Below are 21,919 nucleotides of genomic sequence, written 5' to 3'. Positions count from 1 at the left end.
GGATACAAACTCATTAGCAACTAGTCCCATAGCTTTTGACGGATTGCCATCAGACATATTAAATAGTATGATCATTATTAAAATCACTGAGCTCACTCAATGTATGTTGGAGTTATTGCCCATTGTATTTTGTAGCAGTATATGACACTGTCTTGCGAGTGTATCTAGACCTGCATTTTTTTTATATGTATTGCCTTGAAACTCAGTAATATTACGGTCATCACATGAAGCTATGTGTATCGACAAAGTACTTGGTTCTCACAATTTTTATTTGACCTCCTCTTGTTTTGTACCTTAATATAGTATTAAGTATAATTTCAGGACAACATTTTCTGCAGGTTTTCTTGTATCCAGTATTTTTAAACCAATTCTTTATAAATCTTGGAAAGCATGCTGCAGTAACAAGTTTGGTGCACAACGTATGCTCATCTCAAGATGCTTGCACCCACATTGCAAGTTTGACCAGGTGAAGTAGTACAATATCATGCTCTAGACTGGCTGGATGTAGCAACTGATAGACAAATTTAATTTCATATACCACCTGCTTCTCATGCTAGCCATCTACAGAGGCTAGTCATGATTTGCAGCATAAGCCTTTAGCTATTTTGTGGAAATCATTTTCCTTCTTAGAGTGTCGCTGGCCTTAACCTTTGATCTTTTAGCATCAATTAATACATGTTGGTCTAAAATGCAAACTATCTACAAAGTTTGGTCATGGCATGTGCAGCAGAATTTAGTTTTGTGGAAATCAATTTCCCTTCCTTCAGTGCCTGTGACCTTGACTTCAGATCTTTTGACCTCAAAATAAATCGCTATTTCTCCTGTCTCAAATACAAAACATGTCAAGAGTTTTGCCAAGGTATCTGGTATACAAGTAATTTCATAGAAACAGTTTTCCTTCTGCAGTCTATATGACCTTGATCTTTGACCTTTTCATCCTAATTGGTCTATATTGACATTGATATGTTTTGTCCTTGCCCCAAATACTAGCTACTTACAAAGTTTGGCTTTGTTAGATGGTGGTAAGCTGTAAATATTGTGCAAAAATGACAGAAGGAAAAGACAGACAACATCATAACATGATATGCTGTGCCACATTATAACAATAACAAGGGAAAAAGTCTTGTATCAGCATATATCTTTAATCAAAAAGCATTCACAGAACACTTATTAAATTTCTTTGTTTTTTTTAAGCAATGAAGACAATGGGCAATCAAGTAGATTGCCTCTCTCAATATAATGAATCTGTTAGTAATCTTTGTCCCCCATATGCTTTGACTGATGGTCACTTAGTTACCATTACACATGAACCAAAAATACAGCTCAATTATATGCAACATGATCCAAAAATTTTACAGATTTAGCAAATATTATAAAATTTCACTGAATCTATAATCTATTGGCATGATTTATTTTAGTTTCAAGTAATTTTCTTCTTTTAATGACTGACAATATCAATAGAACACCAACAAGTGCACATATTTTATTTCTACCAATAAAAAGCCCTAGAAAATTCATCTCTTTAAAAAATAAATACCCAAATCACTGCAACATGCAAGATTTGTGGATATTAAAATGTACAAAATAAAACAATAATAACACTCTCAACAATAAATTTCAACAACTATATTTCACATACACAATCAAGTCTCTCTCACATTCACTAACACCAACATGATACAATATACCTCATAATAAATCTCATTCAATTGACAGAGCTGTTTCTGCATTGCCATTTCTAGACAATCTATCTTTTGCGTTACAGCTTGTTGCAACAAATGCATCAGTGTCCTGCAGTTTACATGACCTTAAATAGAGGAATTTGATAGAAACAATTGGGGTGTAAAAAGAGGGAGTCAAATCTCTATAAAATGATAATGTAAAATGCCTACAATGCAACTCATGCAAAATTCTACAGTCTAAAGCTTGAAATAAAATTCACTTCAAATCCAATGATTTCTGCTAATGTTGGGGTACAAAAACCAAACTGTGAAAAAGGGCCATCACTCCACTAAGGTATGATATTGTATTCTTATGAAAATCTCATAACTAATAGATATTTGGAAATTAAATTCATTCGAGGTCTCATCAGTATTAAGCATCACATTGGCTGAAATCCTATTCTTGGCTAAGTTGTGATGTGAAATGCAAATGTCTAGGAGCATAGGAAATCAGTGGCCATAATACCCCATGAATCTCAATGTGGACAGTATGAAATAAAATTCATTTGGGATATCACTATTATAAATCAACATACCAAATTTAGTTAAAATCCAACAATATTTTAATAAAGAGTTGAATGTTTATTAGTAGGGAAAAATGCATCTGATGAATCGGGACAACCAGCATCCTGATTCCATGAATAAAAACTATAGCTTGCTGGAGGTTGCACAAAGGTTTAAGGTGCCAATATGCTTGATACAGAACAATTTAATTACATTTAGTACTTTCTGATGAAGCACAAGGAGGCAGACATAAGCCATGACTGGTTATACTGAGAGACGAAGATCTAATTATAATCCATTCCTCTGGTACAGTTGTGCAAAATCTCTGCTAACTTTAAATGAACCTCCCTCTTTGATTTTGTAGAGTGCATGAATATTTGGAAACCTAACAAAATCCATAACTTTTATTAATATTAAATGCTCATACATATCATGCAGATTCTTGATTTCCAGATCATGTGCCAAAATCAAATGCTTACTTACGTGATATTTGGCAACTGGAATGAGATGCTTTCATTAATTATCTAGTTTTAAAAATTGTTTAAACAACTGCACTTGGTGAGTTGCCAACGACAATAGTCTAGATTTGTTATCTGATTGCTATGTCCTACATCAGTTCTAAGATAGTGTCATTGCTATAATACATCCTGTGTAGAATAAAAGTTGATGACTGTATCTTTATTCATTAAAAGTTATTTATCACATGTTTGTGAGACTATAAGTGACATAGTCACTGTTATTGTACTCATTCTCTTCCCATTTAAACAATTTGAAAATGCTCCTTTATTTAAATATTAGAGCTTATATTCCACCACTACCCTGCACCCCCCATGAAACTCTTTGAGAAATCATTGTTCTCATGTTTACCATACATACATGTAATTGGCACTATAAAGGGGAGTTAAATGATGCAATTGGCATGGATTTCTGGGTACACCTTTGCCACACTAGGACCTCACTTGGAAATTACAAAAATTCTAAAACTGTCGCGCACATGTACAATACCCCCATAAACCCTCCACCAACACCATATCACAGGGTTTCAAATCCCTGTCTTGATTCATGATATGCATGACAATTATCTAAATTATTTCACAGTTTATGTAACTATTCAACTACTGAAAAATTAAGAAATCCCCAACCCTCAATCCCAGCCTTTATGAATAAATCAACATATTAAACCCGATTTTCACATTAATGGATCACCCCAAACTGTATCCCAAGATTTCACATCTGTCCTGAATCAAGAACAAGTTACAAGATATTCAAAACTCCCTACATTTCTACAGTGTATACAGCATGAAATAAATAATTGTCCCTACCCACCAATCCTTACACCCAAGGGGACTAATCTATTTTTAAAACTATTATCCACATCTATTGACTAGCCCCTAATCATATCTCAAATTTTCAAGGTGGTCTGTTCAATGCAAGAAGTTGTATGACATTACAAGCGCACTCATGGAGAATAGTATAATCCCTCTCTTTTCTTTCAATAGAGAAGGTATAATAAAAAGTTATTGTATTTTTTGCTGGTTAACAAAAAAGAATAATTATAAATAGGTTGCATTCTACATATTAAAATCAACAATTATTAGATAATTTTATTACCAATGACTATGTATAATTTTATTACAATGATGATTTTGTTGCCATGGCAACTTTGGAATGATTTTGCCTCCCTAGTGCTGATGATATAAATTGGCCTGCTTCTATCAACTTCTGTATATTCACACCCTGAAAGAAATACAAATTATTTTAAAAGACTGCAGTTAAAATATAACAGTGACAACAACTATAATAATGTTTGCAAAATGTAATGATAACGTAATGTAGACAGAAAAGTATCTTTCTATGACTCGAGATTTGATATTGTTAGAAATAAAGGTTGTCTGAGTCATCTTGTACTTTCCAGTATAATAATAATAATAATAATAATAATAATAATATGTGCAGTGTTTTTTTTAAATTTTTTGATATATGATGTTCAGAAAGATTGTAAATTAAATTCTAGTGCACAAATACATAAGTATTTTCACATGAAAGATATGCTGAAATAAAAAATTATAATTTCAAAATTAATAAAATTTGGTTTTAAAAAAATGGTTTTAAAATAACTGGGTACCTTAGCTCTCAATATTATAAATAAATACATATAATTATATAACTTCGGATTTATTGAAGAGACATATTAATAGCAACCTCTTGTCCAATACAATTTTCCAAGCAGATATTTTGAAACAGTGGGTGGTAATATAATACACTTTAAGTACATTACATCTCTATACAGTGCAGTTGGTAATATAGTACACTTTAAATACATTATTCTCCCTTTGTAACAGTACACTGGGTAATATATTACACTTTAAGCACATTACATCCCCTTTCAACTGTACAGTGGGGTAATATATTACACTTTAAGTACATTACAACTCTTCACAACAGTACGGTGGGTAATATAACACACTTTAAATACATTACATCCCCTGTCAACAGTACAGTGGGTAATATATTACACTTAAAGTACATTACATCTCCTGTCAACAGTACAGTGGGTAATATAACACACTTTAAGTACATTATATCCCCTGTCAACAGTACAGTGGGTAATATAACACACTTTAAATACATTACATCCCCTGTCAACAGTACAGTGGGTAATATATTACACTTAAAGTACATTACATCCCCTGTCAACAGTACGGTGGGTAATATAACACACTTAAAGTACATTACATCCCCTGTCAACAGTACAGTGGGTAATATATTACACTTTAAGTACATTACGTCCCCTGTCAACAGTACGGTGGGTAATATAACACACTTTAAGTACATTACATCCCCTGTCAACAGTACAGTAGGTAATATATTACACTTTAAGTACATTACATCCCCTGTCAACAGTACAGTGGGTAATATAGTAGACTTAAGTACATTACATCCCCTGTCAACAGTTCAGTAGGTAATATATTACACTTTAAGTACATTACATCCCCTGTCAACAGTACAGTAGGTAATATAACACACTTTAAGTACATTACATCCCCTTTCAACTGTATAGTGGGTAATATATTACATTTCAAGTACATTACATCCCTTCACAACAGTATGGTGGGTAACATAACACACTTTAAGTACATTACATCCCCTGTCAACAGTACAGTAGGTAATATATTACACTTTAAGTACATTACATACTCTGTCAACAGTACAGTGGGTAATATAGTAGACTTAAGTACATTACATCCCCTGTCAACAGTACAGCGGGTAATATAACACACTTCAAGCACATTACATCCCCTGTCAACAGTACAGTGGGTAATATAGTAGACTTAAGTACATTACATCCCCTGTCAACAGTACAGTGGGTAATATAGTAGACTTAAGTACATTACATCCCCTGTCAACAGTACAGTGGGTAATATATTACACTTTAAGTACACTACATCCCCTGACAACAGTACAGTGGGTAATATATTATACTTTAAGTACATTACATCCCCTGTCAACAGTACAGTGGGTAATGTATTACACTTTAAGTACACTACATCCCCATTCAACTGTACAGTGGGTAATATAGTAGACTTAAGTACATTACATCCCCTGTCAACAGTACAGTAGGTAATATATTACACTTTAAGTACATTACATCCCCTGTCAACAGTACAGTAGGTAATATAACACACTTTAAGTACATTACATACCCTGTCAACAGTACAGTAGGTAATATATTACACTTTAAGTAAATTACATCCCCTGTCAACAGTACAGTAGGTAACATAACACACTTTAAGTACATTACATCCCCTTTCAACTGTACAGTGAGTAATATATTACACTACAAGTACATTACATCCCTTCACAACAGTACGGTGGGTAATATAACACACTTTAAGTACATTACATCCCCTGTCAACAGTACAGTAGGTAATATATTACACTTTAAGTACATTACATACCCTGTCAACAGTACAGTGGGTAACATAGTAGACTTAAGTACATTACATCCCCTGTCAACAGTACAGTGGGTAATATAACACACTTTAAGTACATTACATCCCCTGTCAACAGTACAGTGGGTAATATAGTAGACTTAAGTACATTACATCCCCTGTCAACAGTACAGTGGGTAATATATTACACTTTAAGTACATTACATCCCCTGTCAACAGTAAAGTGGGTAATATATTACACTTTAAGTACATTACATCCCCTGTCAACAGTACAGTGGGTAATGTATTACACTTTAAGTACACTACATCCCCATTCAACAGTACAGTGGGTAATATAGTAGACTTAAGTACATTACATCCCCTGTCAACAGTACAGTGGGTAATATATTACACTTTAAGTACTTTACATCCCCTGTCAACAGTACAGTAGGTAATATAACACACTTTAAGTACATTACATCCCCTGTCAACAGTACAGTAGGTAATATATTACACTTTAAGTAAATTACATCCCCTGTCAACAGTACAGTGGGTAATATAGTAGACTTAAGTACATTACATCCCCTGTCAACAGTACAGCGGGTAATATAACACACTTTAAGTACATTACATCCCCCTTCAACAGTACAGTGGGTAATATAGTAGACTTAAGTACATTACATCCCCTGTCAACAGTACAGTGGGTAATATATTACACTTTAAGTACAATACATCCCCTGTCAACAGTACAGTGGGTAATATATTACACTTTAAGTACATTGCATCTCCTGTCCATACTACAGTGGGATATATAATACAGTTTAACACATTAACACCTGGCAACAAATTAACATGGCAGGAGGTAGTAGCCTACTGCCGAGCTCTGTAACGTCATGGTCAATCATGATACACTAAAGTGGGAGGTATTATAGAAAGTTCTAGTTGCACTACAAAATACATATGGAAAAACCTCATATTTTGGACCCGATTTTTTTTCTACCAGAAATTTGCCTGTGGTCGTAATCCGATTTTGTGTTCGGATTTAAGACTTTTTGGTTTCAGATCTAAGGCAAACTGGTATGAACTGCAAACAGACAGATGAATCTTTGCAAAAAGTAGGATAAGATGGGCATTTGGAATAAAGAGTGGTCTCGATACAAAAATAATGGCTCCGTTTAGCAAAAAATTCAATAATAATAAAAATAAAAATCCAACTTTTACCTATCTGCTCATGCACAAACCAAATAGCCAATGAAAATCGATGTTTCTAACACAACTAGGCAGTATGTTATTGAAAGATCATCTGGGACTTAGTGTTTTCGGATGTATTCAGAAATAGCTTTCAAAATGTGTTTCCTACTCGAAATTCAGGCGGAAACGACAAAAACATCCAGGGGTTAATGTGTTAAGTACATTACATCCCCTCTCAACAAGCTGTCCATTTAAAAGGAAAAGATCTGTTATTTGGAGGGAGCCATGAAGGTGATATAAAATATGCAGCAACCAAGATCACCATGAAAGGCGCATGTGCCAATCCATGCTTAACACTCCCCTTTGGCAGGCACTAAGAGGGTATGATTGACTCTGGATATAACTGACCAAAGGGTCTGAAAGAGCTAGAAGCTTTTGATCACGGTATGCAGTCATGAAGTAAAACTATGTGTCAAAACCGTTATATATTTTAGACTTACCATGTCTGTGACCTCTGACTTTTAGACTCCATAACCTTTAAGTTTCTCCCCAAGCGCAAGCCATCCAAAAAGTTTTGTAACTGTGGAGAATTTGAACTATTGAAAAGAAAACATTTTTTTCCTTTTAGTTGGTGACCTTGACCTTTGATCTTTTTACTCTAAAGAGGATTCTTCCTTACTTCCAGAACAAGCTATCCACAAAGTCTGGAAATCGAAGACGGTCACATTATTGTGCAAACAACGATTTTTCTTCTTTTGGTCAAGGTGACCTTGACCTCTGACTACAAAGTTTGGTAATGTCGATGATCACCAACTTGCATTATTGTGGGTCAATGAAACTGGTAACAGATGGAAGGGTGGATAGATGGATGGACAGATGAACAGACATCATAACATAATACACTCCATCTTACAGTGAGCATACAAAAATACCTGTGGAAATACCAACACATGGCTAGATTTGAGATGTAACTGTTGTGGAAAAGATCACATATTTAAGTTGGTCTGTATTACAAAACAAGTTGATGGCTGTATTAAAGAACTAAGGCCTTACCGTTTTTATTGCTAGTCCATGCAGCATGTACACCACATCCTCAGTGGAAACATTACCACTGGCACCCTTGGCATAGGGACAGCCACCCAGTCCTGCTGTGGAGCTGTCAACAACAGTTACACCAAGCTGGGGAAACAACAACAACATACATTAAAATTATTTTTCAAAAATATGATGCTAAATTTGTATATTGCATGGGAAGAGCTCTCTGTAAAATTATTAAAATGTAAGTCTAGGGCCAAAACTGTTGAATAAATTTGGAAAATTGAGAATCCATAAGAAAGTGTTGGTCTCATAAGCAAGGATATTTGCTACAGAGAGCTCTTAAGCAATTTATACACACAAGGAAGAATGTAGAGAAATTGTGATGAATCTATGACTAAAAACACTACTAAATTATAGCAAATATAGTCTAAGAAAGGGATAATCCAGTGAAAACATATTTGGGACCTGGGAAGGAACTTTCAACATGTAATATTCCCCTGATGCAATTTAGAAGTTTATATCATTTTGATATGATCTATGAAAATAATCAGAGTACCCTGGCATGTAGTTTTTAAAAAATGCCTTCCCTGGGTAAAACATTTCAATAGAACAGCAGTAATGGTGGAAAATAGTTTCTATTTTTAATTTACAATTAACCAAAATCCTTATCTTCCAATTTCCAAAAGAGAACAATTTCCTTAATGAATCTATAATAACCCAAGCATGACAAAAAACATATGAGGAAAAATCTTCATTCGCAATGAATGCATGCAACATTATTGAACATACATCTGAGACATCAGTCACCTTCTCAAATGTGAATTTTTTCTTCTTCTAATCAGTCAGTGTAACAAAGTTTTGATATAAATTTTAAAAAATTACTTTTCACTGTCGATTGTCCTTAGATATGCCTTGAACAATAAATTAATTTTCAGCAATTATTTGTGACACTTTGAATAAACTGGAAATTATTAACAAATTTAATTATGTGTAAACAACAGTTATAGACTGCTTTCCATGGCAGTCAGTGATCACCATGAAACAAATTATCCTGTGATTTTTACCATGGAGGGGGGCCACTTCAGTGGCCTAGTGGTTAGAGCATCCACCTCGGATGTGGTAGTTCGTGGGTTCAAACCCTGACCAAGTCATAACAAAGACCTCTAAAAATGGTAATAACAGCTACCTCGCTTGGCATTCAACATTAAGAGGTTAGCATTGGTCAGCCTGGTGTAGCAGCAGAGGGGGCGAATCCGACATTTTGTCCAATCGTTATTTTGCTTAATTATTACTTTCTGCACTCAGCGGATCCGGTGTAGTCAGCGCCTGGTAAAAAAAAAAACGACGACGTCGTTGGGGGATCGTCCAAACGTCATTTGGTTTAATTAACACCTTCTGCGCGTCGATCCCCAGCGTCGTCAGCGTCCGGTAAGCACGTCGACGACCGCGTCGATGTCATTGCCCCCTCTGCTGCTAAGTGGTTATTTACAATGAAAATTATTTACAACTAACCGAATATTTGGTCAAGTCCGATACGATATCGTGTCCGAGGATCATGTAAATTTATCGTTACAAATCCATGTGGGGTCGACTGAGCATGACTAAAAAAGTTTCGAAAAACATTAAAGTCCATGTCACCGCCGCACCATGTCTGCCAAATATTTCGTAGCGTGTGTGTATCAACACCGTTGAACACAGCAAGAATATTACAGTTGTCTCTAATTACTTTTGGAATCTGAGTGTATCGTTGAGTGACATATATCACGTCAGTGTTTTTATGCCTGCCTCTGGAAAATATCCTAGCTGGGTTTTTTTGATTGTCTAACATAACATCATCGTACACGACTAGATTGTTAACGTCGCCATCAATATCATCAATACCCGGTGCATCATTGATATCCGTAATAAACTCAATAACATTTTTTTTAGCGATCGCTGATGCATTCTCGTTGAAATCTTTCAACACCTCGTAGCATCGTTGATCATCTACGCTAGGAGCAACCAAATACAACTTATCCCACTTCATCCATCTCATTATTAAATTGAGTAACAATTGCGTCTTGCCGGATCCAGATGGTCCGATGATAATCATCCGGATCGAGTTTGGTAACGCTGCAACATGCTTAACTGGTTCTCTTGTTTTAGTCGCCGAAAAATCAATTATATTCATATCTCTATACATAAATTATGGATCTATATTGTGTGAAGTGTAGAGTACGTACTGGCACAAATGATATGACAACCGCTACAACAAGAAATAACAGATCGGCCCTTACTGGCAAGTGTGTACAATGCGGTACAAAGAAATTTAGATTTATTTCTATTAGACCCGGAGATGTTTTAAAAAAAAGCGAGGAGGTGACATCGCAGCCAAATTGGCAAAACTCCCCGGAACACCGTGGGCAAAGTATCCAGGAGAAAAACACCTCCCAGGATATAACTACTGTGGCCCCGGAACACGATTAGATATTAGACTCGATGATCAAAATCAGCCCAAACCCGGTGAGTATCCAATAAACGCTATCGATAAGGCGTGTCATGCTCATGATGTTGCTTACAAAAGTAGCGATCTGCAACAGCGTCATATCGCGGATGTAAAATTAATTCACGCATTAAATGCTATTCCTGATAAATCCGTCAAAGAAAAATTGGCCTCATGGTTGGTAAAATCGGCTATGAAAGGTAAATTAATGATTGGAAGCGGAGCTTCTGGCGCTGGTAATTGAAAACGATAGCGTTTATAATAACAACATGGAATCCATCTATTATTCTCCGAGAGGATACTGGAAGGGGAAGGCCGCAATTGGTAAGCTTGCAAGCGCTGCAAAGGTAACAAAGACCACTGCGGCTAATTGGTTATCCAAACAGGCTATATGGCAAATCTATCTACCGCCACCTAAACAAATCAACTTTTCGCGCTTTGATGTCAGCGTACCTAATGAAGTTCATCAGGCTGATATACTATTTTTGCCGCATGACAACGGTTATAAATACGCGCTAACCGTAGTTGATGTTGCGAGTCGATACAAACAAGCGGAACCGTTAAAAACAAAGTCGGCAACTGAAGTAGCCGCTGCGTTTGAAAGAATTTATCGAAGAGGCCCTCTGCGCTGGCCAAATCTATTACAAGTTGATCCCGGTAGTGAATTTCGCGGCGCTGTTTTATCAACGCTGAAACATCATAGCGTCGCGGTACGACGAGGTCATACTGCGCTACATCGTGATCAGGCAATTGTTGAACGATTCAATCGGACTCTCGCTGAACGGTTATTTGGATATCAATACGCGAAGGAATTCATCCAAGAAAAACGATCTCGTGAATGGGTTAAAAGGTTGCCAGGCGTAATTGCAGCGTTAAATAACGAGATTACCCGAGCAATCAACATGAAGCCCAGCGACGCGATTAAATACGAGTATATACCCGGAAAATCAAAAATAAATAGCGTTTCCAAGCCGATTCTTGGCGATGTCACTGTTAGATATCTATATGAACCAGGAGAGCTTGAAGGCGGTAAAAAAAGAGCTACTGATCCTATTTGGAGTGTTACCACACATAACATATCAACGATAACACGATCAACTGGTAGACCACCGATCTACAGACTGGATTCAACTGCTCCTCAGCGCGGATTTACACGCGAGCAACTACAAGTGATACCTGACGATACTCAATTACCCCCGCGTGGTCTTAACTAGCGCCGTTGCGTCTATTGCACTCAAGACATGTCAACCTCACATTGTTTTTAACATGACCGAGACTGTTATCGATTCTGTCCACGGTAAATTGGCGAGCGTCTTTATCCGAATAACGCCAGCGCATTACACAATTACAACTCGCGCAGTGATTATTCTGTTGTTGTCGTAACGCAATTATTAATTCGGCATCAATATCAAAACGCCGCTGTTTTTTTTTATCCTGTTGGCGGTAACCCGAGAGTTTTCTATCAATGACGCTTGCATCGATAATGTCGTTGTCGTTGGTGACTCCGTCACTGGCTTCGTCAATAACAATTCTTCGAAGCTGATTTATCCTTCGTACTCGGGACACTGCAAGATAGACTAGATTCGACCATTCGATGCGATTATCAACCATCCAAACAATTGTGTCCGTGATGGTTAGTCCCTGCGAGGAATGTATTGTTGTTGCGTATCCTAGCGTCCACGGGGATTTATCAGCACGTAGCGCGTCCTCGACGACACCGATATCAACGAGCACGATATCATTCAGCACGAGAATTTGTTTTTTTGTCCCCGACGCTGTCGGGGCTGGAATTTCAACTTCAATGTTCTGCCGCCGTGTGTCCGCGGGTCTATAACATAACGGTACTGGACGCGTTGGAAACTTTTCCTTATGCAACGTAAACAACTTCCGCTGAAGTGTGTCTCTGACTATCTTTCTACTCGCTACAATTAAATCGTTTGGTCTCCATGTTTCCCAGAATTCATTCAACGGCGTTTCCGGAATTACCTCGCGGATTATTTCACACTGAACTCTATCCGGCTGTAATCTGATTAGTTTTTTAACCTCGCGCAGTTGTTCATCAAGTGCTCGGTAATCAGTATCGGTTTCTTCATAATAGTCCACAAAACCCCTTAACCAATCATGTGGACCCTCGCCGACAAATGGTGGTGGTTGGCCATGGTCGCCACACATGATTACCGCTGTATTCGCGCGCAGCAACCACTCAAGAAACATTTGTAAAGTATCTAACGAAACAGTACATATCTCATCCCAGATGATAATATCGGGAATAAATTTTTCACCCATTCGATCAGGGGTCCACTCACCGCCGCTGTATCGAAAAAAGCTGTGATAAGTAACGGCGTCAACATTTCGTTGTTTTATCTCTCGCGCTAGTCTATGGGTCGGTGTAAGCACGATTATACTTGCCCGCGTTCGAAATAATTCAATTGCCCGAGTCGTCTTTCCTGACCCGCCACAGCCGCTTAAATAAACCGTCTTGTGTCTACAAATTGGATCAGAACACGATGGTGCATTAGACCATTCTGACAATTTATCACCGCGTAAGTAGTTGTTCTCAACGGTGACATCTGCTGACGGGGAATAATCGCGTCGTATTTCATTTTTAATTCTCCATGTACCCCAACTCTCGTCCGGACTAGTAAACTCGGCTACGTTTCCCTTATACGCTACGTCAATATAAAACGAATCAACTGCTACTCTAACCGCGGTATCGGGGAATCTATTTATCATCGAGAATAAATTGATAGCGGCATAACCCAGCATAGACGCCCTCAAATGCGGGTATGCTGGGCTGTCTCCATCGCTGTAGGTAACAACTGTACCCAACCTCGTTCCATTGGACAAGAAAGCTGTTTTGCAGTTCACGTATCTATTTTTTGCCACTGCGTCCTTGATTACGAAATCATATTCTGCGTCATCTATAATCAGCCGTGAGCAATATCGTTTGTAGTCGCAGTTTCTTCCACCTTGTGTGAACTTACCAATTATTCTTCTACCGAGATCTTTTGCCTCGCGGTTTCGTTGGTTAAATATCCTCCTGGACCATTCGATGATATATTCCTCGTCGGCATCAATGTTTTTTCTGGACTCGTCAATTATGCTATCTAGACGCTCCGGTTCTGGTAACCAGACTTCAGTCTGCGCCCGGTATGATATAATCGCGTCACTGACAATCAACGAAACTAGCATGCTACAATCAATCATATACCGTAGCAGCGCTATTGGCAACCACTTCTTTTCAGCCATGTGTCTACCGATCCAAATATAACAACAGCGATGAAGTCCTGCCGCGAACTCAAATGATACTATGCGAGCGAATCCGGTTAAATCAAAATCAGGCAGTGGTCCATTAATAGCAACACGAGTCATTTCATGTCTGGGGTGTCCAAATCGTTTGAAATACTCAACGGCGGATCCATACCCGAGAAAACTCGCTGGATAACAGGCAACCATATCAACCGAAATCATAGCGTCGCGGTTGTATTCAGTGTTCCATAGTCCACCGTGATAGTATTCCAAACAACTGGATTGTACATCCGGTAGAAATTCCTTGCGCGTTGGTCTCCACGCATTTTTCCTTGCTGCAACATGAGCTACAACCGATGGAATCGTAAAACAATTTGTTAGCAGTTGTTCATCATGCTCTTCAAATTCCATGGCGGTTTTTTTCATCCTGTTGTGAAATGCTTCAGTGCGATATAATTCGCCGTTTGGTCTTACAAACTGATCAAAGGTATCCATGTCGTTTTCAGCGCTGCGAAGTAACCACACTGATACAGGGTCATTTTTACACAAGCAAGCAATAGCATCAAATAGTTTCCTCTCCGCGAGAAAACCGTCCTCTCCTAAAAATTCCCCCGGGATATACTTTACTGTTCTATCCCGTGGAAATATTGTGATCGCGGGCGTCCATGCGTGTTCGTTATGATCAATAATTTTGATTGGGGCCCCATTTGATTTGTACTTTGATTCGTATAATACTTCACCGGTTATCGTTGTAACGGTTATTGGAAATCTCAACGACGTTTCTAATCTCGCTATGTCGCTGATGGTCGCTCCACGCTCTTTTACGGTTAGTTCCCACTGGTTGATTTTGCTACGTCGTAAATCAGTCAATTTGATTCCTCGACATGCATTTGTAAAATGTTCTATTATTCGTTCTGCTACACAATTTATCCCCTTTGACTGTTTCATCGGTTTCAGTTTTCCGATATCAGGTTTCTTATTTAACGGGTATATTCCATAAACAACTGATGTTTCAGGATACGCTCGTTCATAGTATGGTCTGTCAATTCCGGTTAACAACCCCGGCTTGGAGTCGCGGCTGACAGTGACTGTTTTCTTGTCGCTGAGAACTGGTTCAAATTTATCACGTATGATCCAATCACCTGATTCCACCCGGACAATGAATTTTACTCTGAAGAAATACTTTTTACCGTCAAGTTGTGATATTATCATTGCTGCGCGGTTGTCGTTCATGGTAGCATCAACAACGCCATCAATTCGAAATGTTGACCAACTATGAGATGCACCATCACGTTTGAATTCATCGATACAATCGCGTATTTTATTCAACAGGGTTCTATCGTTTATTAACGCTTTTGGTGTGTCCTTGAGGACTCTATCGAGATTGAACTTAATATTTTTCCGGGGCTTAATTACTGCTAATCTCTCGAACTCATCCATATAATTAAAACAAGTATTTAAATGAAAGAATATAGTATAATGAATAAATGCAAATGGTTGATGATTGGGTCGACAACCCCGTGCAATAAATCATGTAGAGGTGAATTCTGCGGATATCATTTACAAAGCGTTCGTAATGGCTCTCTTGGCCCCCTACCGTGCTTGGTTTGCCACGTCGGTGTAAGAGGAAAATCGCAGTTGTGTATCAATTGTGGCGGAAAGCGATACAGGGAACTAAAACGCTATTATGACAAGCGAATTAAAAACGCCGTCATTGACCCCACCGCAGACTTCGTCATCAAAACTCCTCAGGACTACATTGCAAGGTTTATAATTAAACCAAATAATAAATTAGACAAGTAGTATTATTATACAAATGGACCAAGAGTTCAGATCTCACCCTGTGTTTGTTAATTACGAGGCATCTCGCGACGGTATTGTTAGAAACCGCAGACTGAAGAAGCCGGTTGGTACCGTAAATAATCACGGATACTTGCGATTTAATGCTGGGAAAAAAATCTGTCTTATTCACAGGATGGTGTATGAAGCGTTTAACGGACTGATCAACGACGGTCTCGTTATTGATCACATTGATGGATGTCCTCAAAATAACAGACTGTGTAATCTAAGAGCTGTTACACCGAGTCAAAATTCCAAATTTGGAAAAACAGGAGGGACGAGAAAGGCAAAACCCGTAAAGTCATTTGATACAATAACGCACGAGGAAAAAATATTTCGCTCTATGAATGCGGCTGGTAAATACTTCGATATTTGTAGTAAATCAGTTCTAGATGTTGCGGAGAATATAACTAAAACAGCGATCTCAAAAAAGACGGGTCACAGAATTCGATTTTCATATATAACATCAAAGGGAGATAACTCGTTTTGTGATAGCGTCTCATGACAAGAGTTATGTCCCTTGAAGTCCAATTAATGTTGCGATTAATTAATCATTTTACGATGAAAACTAATAAAATACACGCTATTATCTAACAGCTGTATTCTTTTTTTTAATGTTTTATTTGAGTATTTGGTTTCATTTAAATGCCGTGAAACACCATTAATAAGTATTTAAGGGTTTAACGATTCAAGGGGATTCAAATTAACACACACCTTGTGACTGACGCCACTGTATTAGTCACTTTATATATAAGATGACTCGTTATAAGCCTGGGGCTTTCGAAAGCCAATTCAACTAATCAAAACTAACCCACGCTCTTAACCCGGGCGTGTGGTTGTCTTTTGTTTACAATCATGCAACCGGGTTAATTTAATTGGGTTGCTTTTGATTGGTTGAATTGGCCGTAGAGTTCCGCCCCGTCGTTTTATGTTTGTGCTGTCTTGTGCCGTCCCATCATCCATCAATCATTTCATTGTAAATATATTTATCCATGTAGTGATGTCCCTAAACATATCTTCTGGGAGGTCTACGATGACGTTTGTCACCCTAGGCCTCCCTCCCGGAGATGTATGTTTAGGGTTCCAAGATGTGAATGTCCTTAATTAAGTATATGTGTATGCCTGTAATCTGCCACAACACTCGAGTGGAGATTTACGGTATTGTACTGTCCATGTATGCCTGTAATCTGCCACAACACTCGAGTGGAGATTTACGGCATTGTACTGTCCATACAAAAAACGGGGTCAAAAATGACCCCAATAATTTTAATAAATTTTAACTTAAATTTTATTAAAATTTTTGATATTAGAAATAAGATGTTTTATAAGAATAATGAATATCGAAGACATCAATAATATATTAACTGAGATTTCAAAATTAAAAAATCAAGGAATTGAATTATCTGATGGTCTCGACAGTGAAAAAATATTATCCGATTATGAGATTATTAACGAACAGTCGAAACGGGGGCGTTTTACCCTGGCCCGCGAGTACTTTTTTATAAAACGATTACAACATACGATTAATGAGAACCTGTACCACAATGACGCAAATGCATTCATTGGACTATTCACTGCCGTTGAAATAATACGAAAAAAACTCGGACGTGTTTATGAACGACGCCGGGAGATTTCTAGTAAGATCAAAAACATTAGAAGGATTATAGACGAAAACTCCGTGGAACCCCCGATGGTACACTCGGCGGAAAATTAGAAAATTGCGGATCAATTTACAATAATGGTAGGTGAATCACTTACTACTCGGCTAGCCAGAGAGCGGCTAGCAGCGCTTAAAAAGTTTATACCGTTACGAGACAGAGTGAGAGAGAAACTTCAAACGCGACAACAAATGCAAACCGATTTTACTGTTGGAAGCGAACAACTCTTTGCCCCGGTAACTAAAGCGACTAAGGATGTTACAGCGGCAACTGTACCCGTTCTTGGTGCGCTTGAAAAGATAGCGGCAGAGACAAAACAAACAAAAAGGTCCTTAGAAACACTCCCTGCAAAAATAGCGGCTGCTACAACACGGATGCCACCACCACTCGCTATAACCGAACCACAAGAACCTTATGTTACAATGGCCGACGAGGAAGAATTAGGTGCTACTGCGAAAGAACCAGAAGAAGAAATACCCGAAGAAACACCCGAAGAAACATCGAAAGAAAAAAAGAAAGAGGGAAATATACCCCGTAATGTTCTTAAAAAGTCCGCAATAGATCAAATTAGAGACATCGACGACGATGAAGAATTAGTTAATTTTGTTGCTACAACATCAACTAAGAACATTCGAGATGAGTATATCAATGAAGGTTACAAGAAAAAAATAACCTCGACGGAGAACTGGGCAAGAATAGTGTATTTAGCAAGTAAACATAGAGAAGCATTACCACATCGTGGTGATCCCGATTACGATAAATTCCTCGAGAAAGTTAAGAGTAGAACACCAAAAAAAGGAAAAGGATACTCTGTTGGTAAAGAATCCTACGGCGTTACCTGCCCTAATAGTGTTCTCAGTGATATATCACGGCTAGAGGTATTAATTGGAGGAAAACGAGCCGGAAATAACTCTACGGAAATAATCAATGAGGCCGCTGATATTTGCAAGCGGTTATTTGCAGGCGGTATTATGGACATTAATGCATATCGAACGCTCATAGACGAACTCGTGGATGATTAATTGGAAAACTGGTGTTTTTAATAAGGATGATCATACACTACAACCATGATAAACCAGTACTCGTCTACGTGGTAAACTCGCGATTGCCTGTTTACCGCGCGTACTATGGAGATGGTCTCGGTAGCACCATTGCGGGGTTATTTACAAGAATGGCTCCAAAAGTAGCGCCGTTAGCCAAACAATTAGGAATGAAGGCTATTGATGTTATTCGTGATAAGGGTATTAGTGCCATTGGAGATGTTGCCGGAAGGGCGTTTTCTGCCGCACGAGACAAACTAATGTCGTTGGTAAAATCCAAGAGATTCTCAAAAAGAAAACAGAAACCACCGGTAATGCCATCAACGACAGTGATGCCTGCAAATGTCAGTAAAGTAATAAATAACGCCGTGGAAGAAAAATTAGAGTCGTTGGCGACGACTTCGCCATCCGCCGATGCGGCAACCAACGCGCTCATGAACGCGATAGCGGGGAGTGGTTTAAATTCAAAGAATTTACGACGAAAAAATCGCAATTGAAAACATCAACATGATAAATAATAGAATGTTTGCGCGTACCGCTGATCCCGCGTTTGATATGGACGCCCCAGTACGCAGGGATGATTCTGTCCGTGATTATCAATATTATTCTTATTATGCAGCGCAACCTGACCTACGATCGCGAATTGAACTTCAAGTCCAAGATACCAGTAAATATTTTTTGCCGTGTGAAGCGTTTATCGAAATCGAGGGAGAACTCGTGACAAATGCCGCCGATAATGCACCATACGCAGATGACCATCGTGTTCGAGTTGGCTTCGTCAACAACGGTATCATGGCGTTATTTGAGAGCGCCAGATATCTTATTGACGGGCGAGAAATTGAATCAATAGAACGCGAGGTTGATGTTGCAACAACGATAATTGGGTTGGCGAGATACTCGGATGATTATACAAGATCGGCGGGCCCATCTATGATGTTTTCGAAGGATACCACCAATAACGCTGACCATCTTCAGTACGTTAACGTGCTGGCGGAAAGAGATACCGCAGTTGACCCACAGGCTGAAGCAGCCAATCCAGACCGCAGAGCAAGACCAGGCGCTAATTTCAATATTATAAAAAGCACCAACAATGATTACAATCTAGGATTCGCAGCACGAGTAGGAATGTTGCAAGGACCACGCCGACAGTTTTCATGCGCGATTCCACTCCATCACATATTTGGATTCTGCAGAAATGTCAGAAAAGTTGTCTATGGGGCTAAGCATACAATCGCGCTGACGCGAAGGGGCGATGATAACAATGCAATATGGCGTGCTGCTGGCGTCGCTGCCGGTAAAGTCGTTTTAACTAAAATGGCATTGTGGATGCCGGTGCTGACTCCATCAGTTACCACGGAAGCACGATTGTTAGCATTTATGGAACAGGGAGGGAAATCGCTGTTGAGTTGGCTAGCGGTAACAACTGATGCTAAAGAGGATAACGTCGCCGATACGTTTACATGGCACTTGGCGTCAAAACAGGGTGTTTCAGCCCCGCGTCATATATTCATAGCGCTACAGAATAGGGAACGATTGGGCAGTCAAGAACGCAGCCATATGATATTTGATCAATTAGGAGTCAGGGATGTTTCGCTGAGAATAAACGGACAACAGGAACCATCCGAGGATATACAGCTTAATTACGGCGACAACCATATCGCACGTGTGTATCATCGATTGCTGTCATATATGGGTCGTGATCAAAACGTCGACACTGGTTTGCAAATATCACAACTTGATTTTAAAAACCTGTATCCGATTTATTATTTTTCGCTGGAACATCTTGATTTAACGAGACAATCCGTCGTTGATATACACTTCCGAGCTCGTATAGCCCCGGGTGGTGTTAATTATAGAGCGGTTGCCGTCATTCTCAGCGATAAATCAATGCTGCTAGAAGGTGTTGGTGGACGAATGAGAATCGTTGATGCGCCAGTGGAAAACATGTAATTGAAAACACAAACGCGTTTACAATAAAATGTCGTATAGTGTCGTCAGTGTAGAGTTGACTGATGGTCAAGTCAAGAAATTACGATCAAAGTCGGCTAAACAATGCGGGACCACAATAACGCTGAAGCCGTCACAGATGGCGGGTGGTAATCATAAGATATCGTTGACGGCGCGTCAAATAAAACATTTCAATGACGCGATTAAGAATAAAAAAGGTGTTCAAATAGATTTTTCAGCCGCAGCAATTAAAAACATGGAAAAGACCGGTGGGATATTTCCGCTGTTAGCTGCGATTCCGGCATTGATTGCCGCGGCGGCCCCAGCAGTGGCTAAGGCGGCGGCGTTAGGAGCCGTTGGTACCGCGGCGGGAATGGCATTAAAGAAGGCAACCGGGAAAGGCTACAAAAAAAAACGACCCGTGGCCGGAAAGGGTCTAAGACTACCGGGAACCCCGTATTCATGGTACTCGGGAAAGGGTCTAAGACTACCGGGAACCGTTTATTGACTCGGGAGTCAATGACTCCTGAGTCAATGACTCCAATGTCTAATTTTGATTTAATAGACGCCGCAAACGCGCTAGCGATAAAAAACTTCAGAGGTGTTTTTATGAGGGATCAATTACCGGCGGCACCAAGGAATATTGAAACCGGCATAATTAACCTCGATGGATCCTCCGGAGCGGGAACTCATTGGGTTGCGTACGCGATTGATCCGCGTGCGATCGTCTATTTTGATTCATACGGGTTAGCCCCGCCGAAAGAGTTCATGCGGTATATCCGGGCGTGTTCAGCCCGGGCGTGTTCAGCCCGGGTTTTTTATTCCACGCTGCCAACACAGCGATTAAGTGACCCACCGATATGTGGCCGCGAGGTATTGAACGTACTTGCGGCGATTTCATCATCGCGGAAACCACCTCATGTGGTTGTAAACGAATACACTAGTGGGGTCGTAGAAGCTCAACGGATTTTAGAGAATAACATTTACAATAATAATGATTGATATCTGGGGGCGACCGGTTTCGGCGCTGAAAGAATCCACGGAAACGACCGCCGCCGACATAAAAAAACTAATTGAGGATGAAATCGCTGATATGTTGAATCTAACAAGTGTTGACCCGGGCGAAATAGTTGTATTTCAAGACCGCCAGGGTAAATTGAAATCCGGTAATGTGTCACTGAATGATGTTTTAATACGACAGCGTGATGCCGCCGAGGACACTATCGCGCTGTATACCAGCGACGGACGACTCAAACCGGGTGAATCCATCTTGACGATAAATGGAAAAATAAGTACACTTGGCAACAATTATGTAACC

General features: G+C 39.1%; 1 protein-coding gene across 1 annotated transcript in view; it reads right to left on the bottom strand.

Annotated features, from left to right (window-relative positions):
• Positions 1-1,123: 1,123 nt before the first annotated feature.
• Positions 1,124-21,919, bottom strand: part of LOC149784501 (hydroxymethylglutaryl-CoA lyase, mitochondrial-like) — a 50,693-nt gene continuing 29,897 nt past the window's right edge. Inside the window, exons 9-10 of the mRNA XM_089932579.1 lie at positions 8,402-8,527; positions 1,124-3,962 (exon numbers count right to left, since the gene is read on the bottom strand). Of these exons, the coding sequence (XP_089788705.1) occupies positions 3,858-3,962; positions 8,402-8,527 (231 nt within the window). The 3' untranslated portion in view covers positions 1,124-3,857. The remainder of the gene's footprint in view (positions 3,963-8,401; positions 8,528-21,919) is intronic.

This window comes from Sinohyriopsis cumingii, chromosome 14, assembly GCF_028554795.1.
Source record: "Sinohyriopsis cumingii isolate HCF-2022 chromosome 14, ASM2855479v2, whole genome shotgun sequence".
Lineage (NCBI taxonomy): Eukaryota > Metazoa > Mollusca > Bivalvia > Unionida > Unionidae > Sinohyriopsis > Sinohyriopsis cumingii.
The sequence above is the reverse complement of the archived record's forward strand: the minus strand, read 5'-3'. Positions and strand labels throughout refer to the sequence as shown.